The sequence below is a fragment of the Carcharodon carcharias genome, chromosome 6 (genome assembly GCF_017639515.1).
Source record: "Carcharodon carcharias isolate sCarCar2 chromosome 6, sCarCar2.pri, whole genome shotgun sequence".
Classification (NCBI taxonomy): Eukaryota; Metazoa; Chordata; class Chondrichthyes; order Lamniformes; family Lamnidae; genus Carcharodon; species Carcharodon carcharias.
The window spans coordinates 79,733,660-79,752,704 of NC_054472.1; the positions used below are offsets into that span (position 1 = coordinate 79,733,660).

The 19,045-nt window shown below is 41.5% G+C and overlaps 1 protein-coding gene across 1 annotated transcript in view; it reads left to right on the forward strand.

Annotated features, from left to right (window-relative positions):
* The window catches only part of ube2wb (ubiquitin conjugating enzyme E2 Wb), a 93,775-nt gene that overhangs the window by 60,193 nt on the left and 14,537 nt on the right, over window positions 1-19,045 (forward strand). Inside the window, exon 5 of the mRNA XM_041190150.1 lies at window positions 11,617-11,692. Coding sequence (XP_041046084.1) covers window positions 11,617-11,692 — 76 coding nt within the window. The remainder of the gene's footprint in view (window positions 1-11,616; window positions 11,693-19,045) is intronic.

Below are 19,045 nucleotides of genomic sequence, written 5' to 3' on the forward strand. Positions count from 1 at the left end.
TTTCATTATAGAATATCAAATTGTTATTGTACAAAGCAATTTTACGAAATATTCAATGGAAAATTTTGGCAGCGGGTTTAGTGTGCAGTCTATTATTTTCCATAGTTAGAAGCCTTTCTTGTTTTTGTCATGTAGTCCATTGTGTATTTATTCATCTAAACATTGTGGATTTACAATGTTCTTCATGTTCTATGAATGGTGATATAAACGAGATGAAAATATGTTTTATAAAGTGACGGGGTGAATGACAAAGTTGTGATCCCCTTTCAAAGGTGAAGCCTGAGTGAAAGGCAATCTATCAGATTTAGTAGATGAAATTGAAATCCTGGTTTACCTTGAGTATGCAGTTGATATTTGTTGAGAGCCTTCCAATTATAATACAATTTGAATGGTCTTGTATATAGTGAATTTAATCGGTTGAAATTGACAAAAAGGTTGAAGTCTCTGAACCCACTTCCAAAGTAATTGCAGTCCACTGGAGCTTTGCATTGATTTAAAAAATTTAGACAGGGGCATTTAGTGGTTTGAAACCTTTCTAATTTGTGTTATTGAACTTCTTAAAAAAAGAAATCAGATTAACTCCTGAAGTAGCTCAGCTGTTGTATGCAGCAGGTCACTGATTTGATCCCAATCTGTGCCACGATAGTTTATAGGTATATTGTACGTAGCATCGATGCTCTTGGGTTTCGGAGAAAAAAAAAAGGCCAGGATTCCTGCTCCTATGCTGGAAGTGGATATTAGCTAGGATAGGATCAAGCTTGGCTATGCTATTCCTTGCCCTCACACAATGTTGAGGTTCTCACAATGGTAATGACCACTTGAGCAAGACAGAAAGTAAATCTACACTCAGCAGAGACTACATTTGTTCAGAGTAGAAGCAAGGAAAATTAGTGAGAACAATACAGCTTGCTATGGTTTTGTATACTGATATATAAAATTTCTCCATACCTTGCAGAATACTAAACTAGAACAAAAAGGCACCCTTGTCATGCGCTGATAGATGTAGGTCAAAAAAGAGTTCTACTTAGAATTAACTCCAGAGTTAGAATGTTCACAATTTTCTTCAGTATTTGCATAAAACTGGAATATCAAGGTGCAGTAATGTGTTTTTTGTGCAAGTGCAACTTAAATCTCATCAGAAATTTCCAGCAATACGTTTCTGTGGACCGTTAGTTTACCTTTCCCTTGTTGCTTTGTTAACTCACATGATTTCAGTAGATTGGCTGAGTGAGGAATTTCCTAAAGTAGCTGCAGTATCAACAATGAGCACAGGTCCACAAATGATTTATTTGACAGCACTTGTATCCTAGTGTGAGTACAGCTTCCAAGGAATATTGGAAAATCAAAGGACTAGTGTAAATGAGGAAGTGCAAGCTATTAATTTTGATTAAAAAATAAGTACTAGAGAAATTAATGAGACTTAAAGTGGATAAACCCCCTGCACCTGAATCTATATCCTAGAGTGTTGAAAGAGGTGGCTACAGAGATAGTAGTTGCATTGGTGGTCATCTTTGAAAATTCTATAGACTTTGAAATGATTCCTGCATAAAGAAGGTGGCAAATGTAACCCTGCTATTTAAGAAGGGAGGGAACAGGGAACTACAGATCTATTAGCTAAACATCAGTTGTCGGGAAAATGCTAGAATCTATAATAAAGGATGTGATAACAGGGCACTTGGAAAATAATGGTAGTGTCAACATGGATTTATGAAAGGGAAATCACGTTTAACAAACCTTTGGAGTTTTTTGAGGGTGTAATGAGCAGGATAGATAAGGGGGAACCAGTGGATGTGGCATATTTAGATTTTCTGAAAGTTTTTGGTAAGATCTCACAGAATAGGTTAATACACAAAATTAGAGCACATGGGATTGGGGGAATATACTGGCATGGATTGAGAAATGGATAACAGAAAACGAAGTAGGAATAAATGGGTCATTTTCAGGTTGGCAGGCCATGACTAGTAGGTTTCCGCAAGGATCGGTGCTTGGGCCCCAGCTTTTTGCAATCTATATCAGTGATTTGAATGTGGGGATTAAACGTGATGTTTCCAAGTTTGCAGATGACACAAAACTAATTGGAAGTGTGAGTTTTGAGGAGGATGCAAAGAATACTTCAGGGCAAAGCGAATGGGCAAAAAAATTTGGCAGATGAAAGATAATATGGAGAAATGAGTATATGCACTTTGGTAGGAAAAGCAGAAATGCGGAGTAATTCTTAAACGGTGAGAGGCTGGGAGGTATTGAACTTCAGAGAGACTCAGGCGTACTTGTTCTTTAGACTAGTGAACGCAAACTGAACCTCAGTGAGCAGGTTATTGGTGAATAAGTGCCACTTGATAACACTCTTCCACCTTCCATCTTGTTGCTGATGTTTGAGGGTAGATTGATGGAGCGGTAATCAGCTGGGTCAGATTTGTCCTGCATTTTTGTGGGCAGGACACATCTGTGCAATTTGCATTTTAGTTGGATAGATGCCAGTGTTGTAGTTCCACTGGGGCAGCTGACCAGAGGCACAACTAGTTCTAGAGCCCATGTCATCTTTAGTATAGCTAGGACATTGTCGGGTGCCATGCTGAGCTGTTTCTTGGGGCGGAATCGTCCTAGATTTGCACTTAGTGTGATGGCAGGCCTTTTACCGCCGGCTACAATGGTAGGTTTTCATGCCGTATCGTCCCAAACCCACCACATTATTTATGCATTGTTGGGAAACATGCCATTTCGATTGGGGACAGGCTCTCATTCACTCACCCACCATCACCTCGCCGCTGCTTCACGCCAGGCACCCTATTTAAAGTCCAGCTGTGCGCACCACATCTCAGTGCTTCCAGACCACGACTGCTGCAGGGAAGATCTCCATAAAAGGCAAGAAGACTGCAGCCCCCAGGTTTGATGGCGTTTCACTGGAATGCCTTTTAGATGTCGTGGAGGCCTGCTGCAGTGTCCTCCAACTCCACTCTGGCCGACAGAGGATGAATGATGTCATCTCAGTCAGGGTATTGCAACCATCTCATCACTCCAAACTCTCTCACTCAAGCCCATCACAGATTCACTGGCATCTCATTCACTGCCAGCTCAAGGGACATCATCGCCCATTCTCACACACACACCCTCACGTGTCCATCTGGCCTCATCTCCTCTGGAGACTGCCTCCTCAGCCCTCGCCATCTTGAGGCCACTTGCACTGATCAGCATGTGCTCCCACACACACTCTGGGTTACCCTCCTTCCCCAGTATAGCCCTTGTCCTGCAACCTCTTTCCTTGCCTGAGGCCACTTCTCCCTCTCCCCAAGCAAGCCCTAGCCCTGCAGCCATGAAAAGCCACCCACATATGGCTGGCCTAGTATTTTTGTTTTTGTTTTGGATTTGCAGCATCCGCAGTTTTTTGCTTTTGTCTTAGTGTTTAATTGACTGCCACCTCTCTTCAAGGAATGCCTACTTGAAGAAGTATTGCTCTTCAAGTAGGTAGAGATCTGCTGTGAACCTCTCTAGAAGTATTGTGGGTTCTGTTTGTGAAGCCTGGTACTGATGACTGCAAGTGCTGACCAAAGCAAGCTAGGCAAACAAACCTTGAAGCTCCGAGTGAAGTGCAGCCCGCCAGATGCACGTCGGCATGTTTTCCTGCTGACATGCCCGGACGATCCAGCAGCAGGGGACGATTCTGGCAGGCGTGCCTAATAATAACATGCAGATGTATTGCAATGGGGTTCCTGACGTCCGATGGCAGGAAATGCGGCCCGCCATCGGCAGGCTGAGCGGACAATCATAAACTGGTTTCACACCATTGTGAAACCAATTGTGCCATATTGTGTGCTCATGCCATCGAACACGCCCGACACCAGCGGGCATGGAAAATCTCAGCCTGCGTATCATGCGGAGTGAATTGAATTGGCTGAAGGCTGGCATCTATGATGGTGGGAGGACCAAGATGGACTATCCACTCTGAACTTTTGGCTGGAGATGATCATAAACACCAGCTTGATCTTTTGCTCTCCTGTTAGGCTCCACCACTTGAAGTTGGGGCTGTTCATGAAGATGCCTCCTCATGTTAATTGTTTATTTATCCACCACCGTCATGTCTGGATGTGCAGGGCTGCAGACATTTGGTCTGATTCTTTAATTGTGGGATTGCTTGACTCTATCTGTAGCATGTGGCTTCTGGTGTTTAGCATTCATGTGTCCTTTATGGGCATGTTGGTATCTTATTTTCAGGTGTGCCTGGTATTTCTGGCTTGATGGTAATGATGGATTGAAGGATATCCCGTACCATGGGGTTGCAGAATGTGAAGCAATACAATTTTGCTGTTGCTAATGGCATGCAGCAACTTGAAGCTGCTCAGTTTTGAGCTGCTAGGTGCTTTCCAATTCTATCCCATTTCACACAGTGATAGTGTCACGTAACACAATGGGGGATGTCCTCAATATTAAGACACAACTTCATCTCCACTATGCAGTGGCCACTCCTAATATTGTCAAGGATAGATGCTTTTGTGACAGGTAGATTGGATGAGGATGAGGTCAGGTAGCCCTTTTGCCTCATGTTGGTTCTCTCAACACGCACCCAATCTAGCATTTATGTCTTTGAGGACTCAACCAGTTCAGTCAGTGATGTGGTGCCACTGCGTCACTTCTGGTAATGGACTTTGGAATCCCCCACCCAGAGTATGTCCTGCGTCCTTGCTTCTTCTGAGTGGTGTTCAACTCTTCAATTGAGGATGGTTAGCTCATGTTTGATCTGATACAATGAGCCTCCATGGGGCCCGTGGTCAATGTTAAGGACTCCCAGGGCCACACCCTCCCAGCTGTATAACACTGTGCCATCACCTCTGATGGGCCTGTCCTGCCAGTGGGATAGGACATATCCAGAGATGATGATGGAGGACTGTTGGATGTTGGCTGATCCATATGATTGAGTATGACTGTTAGGCTATCTGTGCAACAGCTCTCCCAGTTTTGACCCCAGTCCCCAGATGTTAGTGAGGAGGACTTGACAGGGTCAACTGAGCTGATTTGTGTCCAAGTCAGATGTCTAGATCAATGCTGGGTGATCTGCCTAGTTTATTATTGCAACTTTTTATAGTGATTTGATGCACCTAAGTAGTTTGTTAGTACATTTCAGAAGGGAATTGAAAGTCAGCCACATTGCTATGGGTCTGGAGTCACACATAAGCCAGACCAGGTAAGAATGATAGATTTTCTTCCCTGAAGGACATTAGTAAACCAGTTGATTTTTAATGGCAATCTGATAGCCTTATTAATGGTGCTCATGAAACTAACCTTTTACTCCAGATTTACCAAATGAACTGAATACAAATTTACAAAGGGCCAAAGTAGGATTTAACCTTATGCCTTAGATTATTAGTTGAGGTCCCTATTGTCCAGTAACTATGCTACCATACCCTTTGATGAAGTGACAGACTGGGTTGATGAATATAGTGCAACAGATGTTGTATAAAAGGACTTTCAAAAGACATTTGATATAGTACCTTATAACAGATGTATTCAGAAAATAGAAGCACATGGTATTACAGGAACAGTGGTAATATGGGGTCGAAATTAGCTAAGGATACGACGTCAAGAATATTGGTGAACAGATGTATCTCTGACTGGGGGGAAGTAAGCGGTGGAGCCTCCAAGGCATTGGTATTAAGACCATTGTCTTTTGGTTTTATATGTATAAATAGGTTTTGGGTATAGCGAGTATGGTTTTAAAGATTACAGACAATGGAAGACTTGGTAACAAAGTAAATAATGGCTGATCTATCTAATAATTCCATCTACCCTCTTCAGTCCTGCAACCCTTAATACCTTTTGCGTGAGTACGGTAACATAGTGGTTGTGTTAGTGGACTAGTAATCCAGAGGCCTGCACTAATACTCCAGTGATGAGAGTTCAGACCACATCATGGCAGCTGGGGAATTTAAATTATGTTAATTAAATAAATCTGGAATATAAAGCTAGTAGCAATAATGGTGATAATGAAACTACTCGGTTGATGTAAAATCCCAGCTGTTCACTGATATTCTTCAGGGAAAGAAACCTGCCATCCTTACCTCGCTTGGCATACATGTCACTCCAGACTCAGCGATATGGTTGAGTCTCATCTATGCTCTGAAATGGTCTCTCAAGCCACTCTGTTATATCAAAAACCACAGTAATGAAATGGAGCTTTTCAAGAAGTTGACTTGCAACCACCTTCTCGAGGGCAAATTAAGGAAGGGCAATAAATGCTGACATTGCCAGTGATATCTGTATTCCATGAACAAATTGAAAGAAACCTTGCCTTAAAAAAAACACCTGTCAATCTCAGTGTTGACATTTTCAATAGCCTCAATAGCTTTTTCTGGGGACAAGAGTTCTAGGTTTTTGCTATCCTTTGTGTGAAGAAGTGCTTCACAAGAGACCAGCACTCCTTTATAAGTGTAAAAGATTACATGACATTCAAAGAATAATAGGGAGTTCATCCAGTGTCATCCATATCCTTTGGACAGCATCACCTTTGAGAAAAAACAGATTATCTGGTCGTTTATTTGTTCCTGCTGTTTGTGGGACTTTGCAGTACAGAAATTGATTGCCACATTTCCCTGTATAACAACAGAGATTGAGCTTCAAACATATGTTATTGGATGTGAAGTTATTTGGATTTCCTGAAATCATGAAAAACACAATATTGTCAGATTGGTTCAGTTGGTAGCATTCCTGCCTCAGAGTCAGTGATTGTAGCTTTCAGTCTCACTACAAGACTCTAACTCATAGGGGCTGGATTTTTACCACAGCTACCTTACCTACAAAGGCCGCAGCTCCTGACTCAGCAGATCTACCTTGATGGCTCTGTCACATGCAATTTTCGCTCCAGGAAGGCGGCAGTGTGATTGAGTCAGCCTACTACCTCCGGAGGCAGTTTAGAAATGGGCAAGTGTCGAAAAGGGCTGGTTAGAAGGTCTGCCTCCATTCTCCTAGATTTCAGCCCAGTATTATAAAAGGCCATCAGGCTCTGTGGTCCTCAACCTCCCCCCCCCCCCACCCCAAGCTACATCATACCACCCCATGCCCTTGCAAAGCCACTCACCCAGGATCCACAATGGGCAGATCTCAGGAGCCATGTGGCAAAGAAAACAAAACCTAACAATCTAATAGAACTTTCACTCATACATATTTGATATAGAAAAAAATCCTCTCATTAATGAAATCCATTCAAAGATTTTAAATTTCCTTAAGTTGTCAATCTGTTATAAAAACAAATAAATTTCTTTTCAGTAACAACATAAAAAACAGCTAATCCTTTAACAGTCTCTTTAAAAACTCAATCAGAATGTGAATTCAGCCCCCATCTGAGATAAGTGGTTTTTGACCTTTTGAAACTTAGCCAATCATTCGTAATGGGCTCAGCTATAATAACAGTCCTTGGGAAATGTCAACAATGAAGTCTACTGAAACTGCAGGAATAGATGGTAATGATTTTTTGCCAAGCCTCACCAGTTGGTCTGTCAATCAATGCATTCTAGTTACGTGTGTTTTTCACTCGGCTATCCATTTTTTAATCATTTTTAAAGGCATGGGGATTTAATTAACTTCAAATCATGACACTTAAACAGACCTTATTCACCCTTTAAGAGTGTTTACGCCTCATCCATAAATTTATGACTCCTGCTTGCGGGTTAAGGCCCTCAGAGCAGAGAAAATGGGACATGTTTAAACTCAGAACTAATTTCAAATCACCCAACAGATTTGTGCACCTATGTGATTCATGCCCCACCCCCTTCCCCTCCCAACAGAAATTGTATCAGCCAGAAATAGGGGTAGACTTCTGCCTCTGGGTCCTGCTCACCATTTTTAAAGGTCTCCAAAGTCATTCTGACTTGTGAAAATCCGGCCCATACCCAAAGCAGTCGTGAATGCAGGAAGAAAGCTAGGCTATTCACCCACTAAAGCCTGTTCTGCCATTCAATTTGAACATGGCTGAGCTGTATCTTAGCTCTAGCTACCCATCTTGGTTCCATTTCCCTTGTCCAACAAAAAATCCATCAATTTCAGCTTTGAACCTTTCAAAAGACCCAACCCCAACAGCTTTTTTGAGTAAGAGTTCCAGATTTCCACTGTGCTTTGTGTGGTTAAGTGCTTCCTGACCTCGTGAATGGCTTGACTCTAAATTTTAAATTTTTGTCCCCTTGTTCTAGATTTACCCCACCATAGAAAATAGTTTCTCTCTGACTACCCAATCAACTCTTTTAATCATCTTAAACACCTCAATTCAATCACTACTCAATCTTCTATACTCATATAAGACCATGAAGCTGTCATCATAATTTAGCCCTTTTAGCCCAGTATTGTTCAGGTAAAATTTCCTCTGAGGCCAGTACGTCCTTCCATAGGTCTATTGCCCACAACTGAACACTACCTTCCAAAGGGTGGGGTGGGTGGGGTTGGTGGAATGGTCTAACCCAGACCTTTGTATGCCTGTAACACCACGTCCTTCACTTTCTATTTCAATCCTCTCAAGACAAAGATCAGCATTCCGTTATCCCTTTTTAATAAACCAGCCTACTAGCTATTAATGATTTCTGTGCTTGGACCTGTAAATCTCTACAGTTCCCAGCCTCTCGCCATTTAGAAAATACCGGGAGCTTTCTTGGATTCAAAAGGGGATGACACTGCCCCCCCCCCCCCCCAAACTCCATAAGGAATTGGTCAATACAAGCATAATGAAACAGGCTTGTAGTGAATCAGCAGCCAGTTTTTCACCAGGTTTTTATTTTTCTATGACTGGAAGGATATTGCCAAGATTTTTAATTTTAAACAGAGTAAAAATGACAGTGAATGAGATTCCAAAAACTGTTTGACCTAGCAGTTTGAACTTCTAGTGGGAGGAATATTTTGATAAATTGGCTGCCAATTCACTATGAGCCGTTTTGAGCAGCTTGGGTAGACCAGTTTCCTACCCCTGTGTGCCACAGTTTTGCCCGTGTCACTTAATCTATCAATGCCCAATTGCAACTTTATGCTCCCATTCACACTATTCACTGTACCACGTAACTTAATGTCATCAGCAAATTTGGATTGATGGCTCTACGGTCTTTCATCTAAGTCATTTGTAACTATGGTGAAAAGCTGAAGCCCCAGTACATATCCCTAATGGACTTTACTAGTTATTTCCTATCTATTTAAGTACATGTCCATTAACCCTATTTTGTTTCCTACCTCCTAGCTGATTCCTTACACATGTCCGTAGGTTGCCTCCAATTCCAGGTGTTCTAATTTTTGTTAAGAATCACTGAACCTCGTTGAATGCTTTCTCAAACTCCTTATAAATAAAATCCATCAATTGACCACAATAGTTACCATTTCCAAAAAGGTAACAGTATCCAGCTCTTTGATAATTGTGATTCCTTTTATTCTCTATGTACTAGCAGCAAATTTTCATCAATATGTATTCAGAAAAATAGTTACACCTCCTCAAAAGGGCTGCAGACTGAAAAGCAATGCAGGGCTGAGATTAAACAGTGTTAGCCCGTCACTTACATTTAGCTGTACGAAGCCAAGAACTTTGCTTGCAAAAAACATCTTTCATAAAAGTTAAAATTTCACATAAAATTTAACAGTAGAAATGCATTCAAACATTGATTTTCTTTTATCACAAAACATGTTTTTTCTATCACCCTCAGTTTGCCCAGTATTTTCTTCTGATCACATTTTAATTGCTTTTGGAACGAAATGTATAATTGCATCATTTCTGCTGGAATTAATGGCCCCTCTAGTGTTAAGCACTACTGATATATCCTGTTTACTTTGGGACACTTGTGGAATAGATCACTGATGGATATTTAAATCAGCAGGCTATTAACCATATGGGTTGTCACAGCTAATCCTGAGATGCATACTTCCAATAGAAGTCTCAAGCGTGAGTGCTGACTCATACCCCAATCTCCATCACATGCCCACATATACAGAGACCTATAATAGTACACCAAACTATCTCTGGCCAAGATCAGCTAACTTAGGCAGAAAATTGAACCTCATCTGTATGACATTGGCTTTGCAATTATTCCAGTAGCATTGTGGAAAATTATTCCCCAGTCATATAATCGGGGAAAAACCAACAGGCACATGGAGAGCTTTGAGTTATTTAAGGATAACTAGCACAGATTTGAAAAAGGCAGATTGTGCTTGACTAATTGATTTTTTGATGAAGAGAATGCAGTGGATGTTGTCTATACAGATTTTAAGAAGTGTTTGACAAAGTACCAGATAAAAGGTTGGTTAACAAAATTGAGGCTTATGGAATAGGAAGGTCAGTGATGACTTAGATTTTAAAAAAAGCTTAAGGACAGAAAACAGTGAGCTGTGGTAAATTTTTCATATGGAGCATGATAGACAATGGTGTGTCCCAAGAGTGAGTGCTAAGACTACTGCTTTTTTATTTTAAATATATTAATGACTTGGATATTGGAATACAGTGTAAATCTTCAAAATTTGCCAATGATACAAAATTTGGAGTGGCAAACAGTGAGGTTGATACTAATCAACTGCAGTTGGACATAGATATGCTAGCAGAATAGACAGGCAAGCGTAGTATAATACAGGGCAGTGTGAGGTGATTCATTTTGGCAGAAAGGATAGGGAGAGGTGATATAGACTCAATGGCACAGTTCTAAGTTGTATGCCGGAACAGAGGGACCTGGGGGGAGGGTATATATGCGTGGATCTTTGAAGGTGACAGGACATGTTGAGAGAGCGTTTAGCAAAGCAAATGGGATCTTGGGCTTGATAAATAGAAGCATTGAGTACAAAAGCAGGAAAGGTATGCTGAACTTTTATAAAGCTCTGGTTAGGCCACATCTAGAGTATTGCATGCACTTCTGGTCACCACAGTTTAGGAAGAATGTGAGGGCCCTGAAAAGGGTGCAAAGGAAATTTACCAGAATGGTTCCAGGGATGGGTGAATTAACTACAAGTCTGGCTGGAGAAGCTGGTTTGACCTTGGAGCAAAGGAGATTGAGGGGAGATTTGATAAGGTGGTACAAGATTATGGCAGGTTTGAATAAGATAGGCAAGGAAAAACTGTTCCCAATAGCTGATGGTACAAGGAATAGGGGGACATGGGTTTAAGGTTTTGGGCAAGATATGCAAGGGGAATGTGAGGAAGAATTTTTTTTAATGAGTTGGTGGTAATGACCTGGAACTTCCTGCCCATGAAGGTAGTGGAGGCAAATGTGATGTGAAGATGGTTGTCCTTGGCTAGGACCTATACCATAGACCAAACCAGGCTCACGGACTGTGCTTCAGCATGAAGCACCCAGTGCCACCTCTAACCAGTCTGGAAAACATGTAGAGCGAGTTCCAATCGGACATTGACATCAAAGAATTACTTCAAAAGGAAATTGGAAGGAAATAAATTTGCAGAGCTTTGGAGATAGAGACGAGGGATGGTACTAACTGGATTGCTCAATTAAGAGTGGCATGGACTCAAGGGGCCGAATGGTCTCCTTCTGTGCCACATGACTCTTGACAGTATGTGGAGGACAAATGATGGCAGATCCTTGGGTGGTTTGTTCTGGTGTGTGAAATGAAGTGTCTAATAGCATTAATGTTAACCATATCAACTTATTTGCTTTATTACAGAGGCGGCCTCCTGATAATTCATTTTATGTAAGGACATGTAATAAAAATCCAAAGAAAACAAAATGGTGGTATCATGGTAGGTACAGATACATAAAGTATTACGCACTGTTCAATTTAATGTTAAACTTTGTTTTCCTTCTGTGAATAAAGTATCAATAACTAGGAATCCTGTGGCAAGTAACTCACCTCCTGACTCCCCAAAGCCTGTACACCATCTCCAAAGCACAAGTCAGGATCGTGATGGAATGCTCTCCACTTGCCTAGATGAGTGCACCACCAACAAGACTCAAGAAGCCCAACACCATCCAGAGCAAAGCAGCCTGCTTGATTGGCACCACATCCAAAAACATTCTCTCCCTCCACCACTGAAGCACAGTGGCAGCAGTGTGTGCCATCTACAAGATGCACGGTAGTAACTCTCCAAGCCTCCTTAGACAGCACCTTCCAAACTCACGACCGCTACCATCTAGAAGGATAAGGCCAGCAGACACATGGGAACACCGCCACCTGGAAGTTCCCCTCCAAGCCACTCACCATCCTGACTTGGAAATATATCGCCGTTCCTTCCATGTCGCTGGGTCAAAATCCTGGACTCCCTCCCTGACAGCACTGTGGGTGTACCTACATCACATGGACCGCAGTGGCTCAAGATGGCAGCTCATCACCATCTTCTCGAGGGTAATTAGAGATGAGCGATGAACGCTGGCCTAGCCAGCAATGCCCATATCCCACGAATGAATAAAAAAAACAAATGTTTTTCTCACTATTCAACTTTATTAAATACAAATTAAATAATGTTTAGATGAAGTGCCTTGCTTTAAAAGTAGAAATAGCTGAAATGCTAAATTGTCAATTAACACTTTTCCAGTTTCACGAGTTTGTATTTAGACATGTTCAGGTAGGATGATATAATGGATTACAAAGCTAACCTTTAAAAATGATCAATTGAGTCCAAAAAGAAATAGACTTACTGAGCCATAAGGGCTTTCATTTCCTATGCAGAATGCTGTATTCAGTTTTGGACATTGAACCTGAGGAAATGTAAGTTTACTTTGGAGGGGGTACAATGCACATTCATAGAAACTTGAAGTAGGTCATTCAGCCCATTGAGCCTGCTACACCATAAAATTTGATTATGGCTGAACATCCATTTCCATGCCTTTTTCCCACACTATTCCCATATCCCTTTACGTTATTGGCAGTTAGAAATCTGTCAATCTCTACTTTAAGCATACTCAATGACTGAGTTTCACTGGCCCCCTGGGGTAGAGAATTCCAAAGATTCACAAACCTCTGAGTCAAAAAAATTCTCCTCATCTCAGTTCTAAGTGGCTTCCCGCTTAATTTGAAATTGTGCCCCTGGTTCTAGACTCCCCAACCAGGGGAAACATCTTACCTACATCTACTCTGTCTACCCCTTTCAGTATTTTGTTGGTTGCAATGAGATCACCTCTCATTCTTCGAAACGCTAGAGAATATAGGCCCAGTTTCCCCAATCTCCCTGTATAGGACAGTCCTGCTGTCCCATGAACACGTCTGGTAAACCTTCGTTGCATTCCCTCCATGGCAACAATATCCTTCCTAAGGTAAGTGGACCAAAAATGTGCACAGTACTCCAGGTGTGGTCTAACCAAGGTTCTATACAATCGAAGCAACAGTTTGCTATTCCTGTACTCACATCCTCTTGCAATTATCCTTCCCAATTGCCTTGCATGTTAGCCTTCAGTGACTCAATGATGAGGACTCCCAAGTCTTTTTGTACATCTACACTTCCTAATTTCTTACCATTTAAGAAATACTCTGTGCATCTATTCCTCCTATCAAAGTGGATAACCTCACATTCTTCCTCATATATTCCATCTGCCATGTTCTTGCCCACTCACTATGTCTGTCCAAATCCTCTTGAAGCAGCTTTGCATCTTCCTCAAAACATACATTTCCACCTCACCTTGTGTAATCTGCGAACTCGGGAACATTGCATTTGGCCCCCACATCCAAATCATTGATATATATTGTGAATAGCTGGGTCCTGAGTACTGATCCCTGCAGTACTCCACCAGTCACAGCCTGCCAACGCGAGAATGACCTGTTTATTCCTACTGTTTTCTACCTGTTAGCCAATCCTTAATGCGTGCAAGTAAATTACCTCCTATCCCATGTGCTTTAATTTTGCTAATCAACCTCCTGTGGGGGACTTTATCAGAAGCCTTCTGAAAATCCAAGTATACTGCGTCAACTGACTCCCCTTTATCAATTCTATTAGTAATATCCTCAAAAAACTCCCAACAGGTTTATCAAACATGATTTCCCGTTCATAAATCCATGTTGACTATGCCGAATCCAGTCATTATTATCCAAGTGCCAATTTATGACATCCTTTATAATAAATTTTAGCATTTTCCATATTTCTGATGTAAGGCTAACAGGCCTGTAGTTCCCTGTTTTCTCTCTCTCCCTCCCTCCTTAAATAGTGGAGCGGCATTTGCTACCTTCCAATCTGCAGGAACCATTCCAGAATCTATTGAAAGATGATCACCAGTGCATAAATTATCTCCATAGCTACCTTTGTCAACACTCTGGGATATAGATCATCAGGTCCCGGGGACTTATCAGCCTTCAGTCCCATTAATTTATTTAATACAACCTTCTTATTAATACAAATTTACTTCAATTCCTCATTCTACCTATGTCCTTGGATATCTAATTCTGGGCAATTTCTTGTATCGTCCTCTGAAGACAGACACAAAGTAATATTTACCTTCTCTGCCATTTCTCTATTCCCCATTATAAATTCTCCTGACACTGCCTGTAATGGACCCACATTTGTCTTAGCCAAACATTTCCTTTTTTCCATATCTATAGAAGCTTTTACAGTCTGTTTTTTTGTGTTTTTTGCTAGCTTAGATTCATATTCTATTCTCTCTTTCTTTATCAGTTTCTTGGGTCCTCCTTTGCTATATTTTAAAATCCTCCCAATCCTCCGGTTTACTACTATATCTGGCAACTTTATCAGCCTTTTCTTTTAATCTTATACAATCTTTAACTCCCTTTGTTTGCCACGGTTGACTGACTTCCTTTTGGGCTTTTGTGCCTTAAAGGAATATATAATTGCTGTAAACTGTATAATAATTCTTTAAAGACTATCAATTGCCTATGTATCATCAAAACTTTTAATGCATTTTCCCAACCCACCTCAGCCACTTTGCTCCTCATACTTTCATAATTTTCTCTGTTCAAATTTAACACCCTAGCTTCAGATTGGACTACCTCACTTTCAAACATAATGTAAAAATCTTTATCATATCACAAACACTCATCCCTAAAGGCTCTTTTACAAACAAGATTATTAATTAGCCCTTTTTCGTTACATAATTGCTCCTCATTATACTGCTTCAGAAAACCATCCCTAACACACTCCAGAAACTCATCTGCCACAGCATTAGAACTCATTAAGTTTATAAAGTCTATATGCAGATTGAAGTCGCCTATGATTCCTGTATTATCGAGCTACATGCTTCTCAATCACTCTGATTAATACTATGCCCCACACTACCATTACTGTTTGGTGGCCTATAAGCAACTCCTACCAATGTTTGCTGTCCCTTGCTATTTCTTAGCTCCACCCAAACAGATTCCACATTTTGTTCTTCTTACCTCAGATCCTCCCTTACAACACCGCCTCCTTTTATCTGTCTTTCCTAAATGTCGAATACCGTGAATATTCAGTTCCCAGTATTGGTCATCCTGCAACCAAGTTCCTGTATTGGCAGTTAGATCATAACCATTTACCTCTATTTGTGCCTTTTAATCATCTACCTTGTTGCAAATGCACCACAATGCTACCAGAGCTTATAAAGAGTTAAGTGAAAATAGAAAACACAAAGATCTAGTTTAGATCTTTAAAAATTATAAATACAACTTACCTTTATATAGTAATAAAATGTCCGGAGGTGTTTCGCAAGAGCACCATAAAGCAGAATTCGGTATCAAACTACGTGAGGCCACAAGAAAGAAGGTAGCCAAAAGCTTGACCCAAAAAGTAGGTTTTAAAGAGCATTTTAAAGGAAGAAAGAGAGATAGAGTCAGAGCTATGCTGAGGGAATTCCAGGGCTCAGGGCCTAGGCAGCTGAACTGGCCACCAGTGGTGGAATGATTAAAATTGGGGATATTGAAGAAGCCAGAAGTAGATGAGTGCCAATATCTCAGAGTTGTGGGTTTAGAGGAAATTACAAGGGCACGGAAGTGTAAGGCCATGGAGGGATTTGAAAACAAGGATGAAAATTTTAAAATCAAGGTGACGTTTGACCAGGAGCCGGTGTAAGTCAGTGAACACAGAGGTGATAGGTGAATGGGACTCAGTCCAAATAGGGACACAGGCAGTGGAATTTTTGATAACCTCAAGTTTACGGAGGGTAGAATTGGGGGAGGCCAGCCAAGATTGCATTAAAATAGTCAAGGTTAAAGGTGATAAAGGCACAAATGAGGGTTGCAGCAGCAGATGACCTGAGGCCAGGGAAAAGTCATGCGACGTTCGAGAGATAGAAATAGGCATTCTTAGTGGTGTTGTGGATATGTGGTTAGAAGCTCACCTCAGGGTCAAATATGACACCAAGGTTGCCATCAGTCTGGTTCAAACTTGGACAGTAGCCAGGGAGAGGAATGGAGTCAGTCAATAGTGAATGGAGTTTTGAGCGAGGACCAAAGAAATTTTCTTTAGACTTTTCACTCATCCAATGTTGGATAAGAGTTTGATAATTTAGCAGCATTGGAGGGATCAAGAGATGTAATAGTGAGGTGGAGCTGGGTATTGTCTGCATACATATGAAAACTAATGCTGTGTTTTTGAATAATGTTGCCAAGGGGCAGCATTTAGATGAGAAATAGGAAGGGATAAAGGATAGGTCTTTGGAGACATCAGAGGTGATGGTGCAGGAGCAGGGAGAGAGGCCATTGCAAGTGATACTCCGGCTACAATTAGATAGATAAAACAGAACCAGGTGAGTGTAGTCCCACTTAGCTGGACAACAGTAGAGAGACTTTGGAGGAAGAACACATGGTCCACCATTTCAAAGGCTGCAGACTTTTTACAAAGGGTGAGGAGGGATAGTTTACCTTTGTCACTGTCTCATAGGATGTTATTTATGATCGACCAAGGTTTGGATTTTTGAGGAGAGTCGTAATGACAGCAGATTTAAAGGAGAGAGGATGACACCTGAAGAGGGAGAACCATTAACAAAATCGGCAAACGTGAATAGGAATGGAAGTTGGGTGATCAACAGTTTAGTGGAAGGTTGAGGAAGCAGGAGGTGGGTCCATGGGCAAGATGAACTCAGAAGGGGCATGAGGGGAGAAAGGAGAGAAAATAGAGGAATATGCAAGTTCAGGGCAATGACATGCAAGAACTTGAGAGAAAGTTGATCTGGCAGGCAATGGAAGGGAGAGAAGCTGCGGAGGTAATCGATTGGATGGTCTCGATCTTAAAGTGAAGTTAGGAGCCATAACAGAAGGAATGACTGAGATGGCAGTGTGTACTCAGGATTTCAGCAGTTGAACTGATGTAGTGATTGAGTAGATAAGCAGCTGCTGAAGTAGCATGGAAAATGGAAGGTAAAAGGGTAGGTAGTTAGGACCTCCAGAGCGCAGTTGCAATGGGCAATAGTTAATTTTTCAGGGTTGTGTGCAGAAAGAAGTTGGGTTGGAAGGGAATAGGGGATGGTGAGGGACTTGAAGAAGTGATTGGAGAAGACCTTGTCAGTGAGCAAGATATTCAAAGTAGAGAGGCCACATGAGAGGGAAGATTGAGGATGTGGCCATGAGTATAGATAGGAGATTTTAATGGAGATAGAGGTTCAAGAAGGGCACAGACAGCAAAGTCAGTGGAGTTTTAATGCTTGAAATCACTATAGGTGAAGAATTGCTGAATACAGAGACTAAGGGAAGATTGCTTGGTGGGTTGGGAGAATAGTAGTAAACAATTTAAAGGTGAAGTAAATCAAAGGAAGAGAATTAGAGGGAAGTCTAGGGGCCACACTGCCATTGTGGCAATTTGGATAGGATAGATGGTAGAAAATCTAGCCAGTTGTCTAGTGGATTGAATAAGCTAACATTTGACATATATTTGATTACCTCTGAATATGGTTGCATCATTTCTCATTATTTGCTTTTCCTGCAGTCTTGGAATATGTTGCTTACAATTTTTTATGCAATATGGCTACTTCTGGCAAGGCCAGCATCTATTATTCATTCCTAAGTGCCCTTAAAGAGGTTGTGAGCCACCTTCTTGAACCACTGCATGGCAGGTATACCGCAGTGTTATTAGGTAAGGAGTTCCAGAACTTTGATTTAGCAAAAGTGAAGAACGATGTTATAGATCCAAGTCAGGATGGTATGTGGCCAGGAGGGGAACATGCAGGTAGACATGTTCCCATGCATCTACTGCCCTTGTTCTTCTAGGTGGTTGGGGGTCCCAGGCTTGGAAGGTGTTGTGGAAAATGGGGTGACCTGAAAGGATAGTGCACTCAGGAGAGAGAGATCATGATGAGTTGAGATAACTGAGGATGAGAACTTGTTCAGTGCTGAGGATGAGAAGGAAAGCGGTAAAGATATCTCATTGAGAAAATTATTGTACTTGGGTGGGTGGTAGCGAATGGTGATTTTGAATGTGAGTGGTGGAATAAGGTGAGACAATGAAAGGAGGAGAAAGTGCCATTGGCGTAGAGGGTCAGGCCAACACATGTTCTGATGAAAAGTACCACATTGCTACTGCAAGCCTTGACTTGGCAAGCAATGGAAGATATAGCTAGGCAAGGTGGCCCCATACAGGGGAAAGGTGCCATCACTCCTCAGCCAGGTTCCTTAAGACAACCATCGATATGTTCAGGAAGGTGCATAACCAACCCACCACACCACAGCACAGGAAAATAAATGGGATGCAGGGATTTGGACTTAGCCTAGAGAAGGGAAATTCTTGCCAAGGACTAACCATGTTGGCAAAAAGGGCAATCATTAATTTAGAATGCAAACTAACAATGTTTATTGGACAATAAAGATTGATACACTGCAATCCATCAATCGAGGGCTGGCACAATACTTCAACGTGTGTTGGTCTGTTTTTTCCATGAATCCTGGGACTTCTGGGGTCATTTCTTCTTGGTCCCTTGAACCTGGTCTCTTCACTCATGACTTCCTTTGAGATTTTAGCTTAGCCAACATACATTCCAATCCCTTTGCAGTTTTAAGACTTCAGATCTAGTGGATCCTTTTCCAACCCACAACTCCAGTCCATCTTAACTGCTGAAGCGACACACTTCACAGCTGTCTACTGAGTGTTCGCTCTCTCTCTTTCGCTTTCTAATGGAAACTGTTTTCTAACAAAGACTGTGGTTTTCCCAAAGTGACTAAGACTGCAGTTTACTACTGATTCCACTGA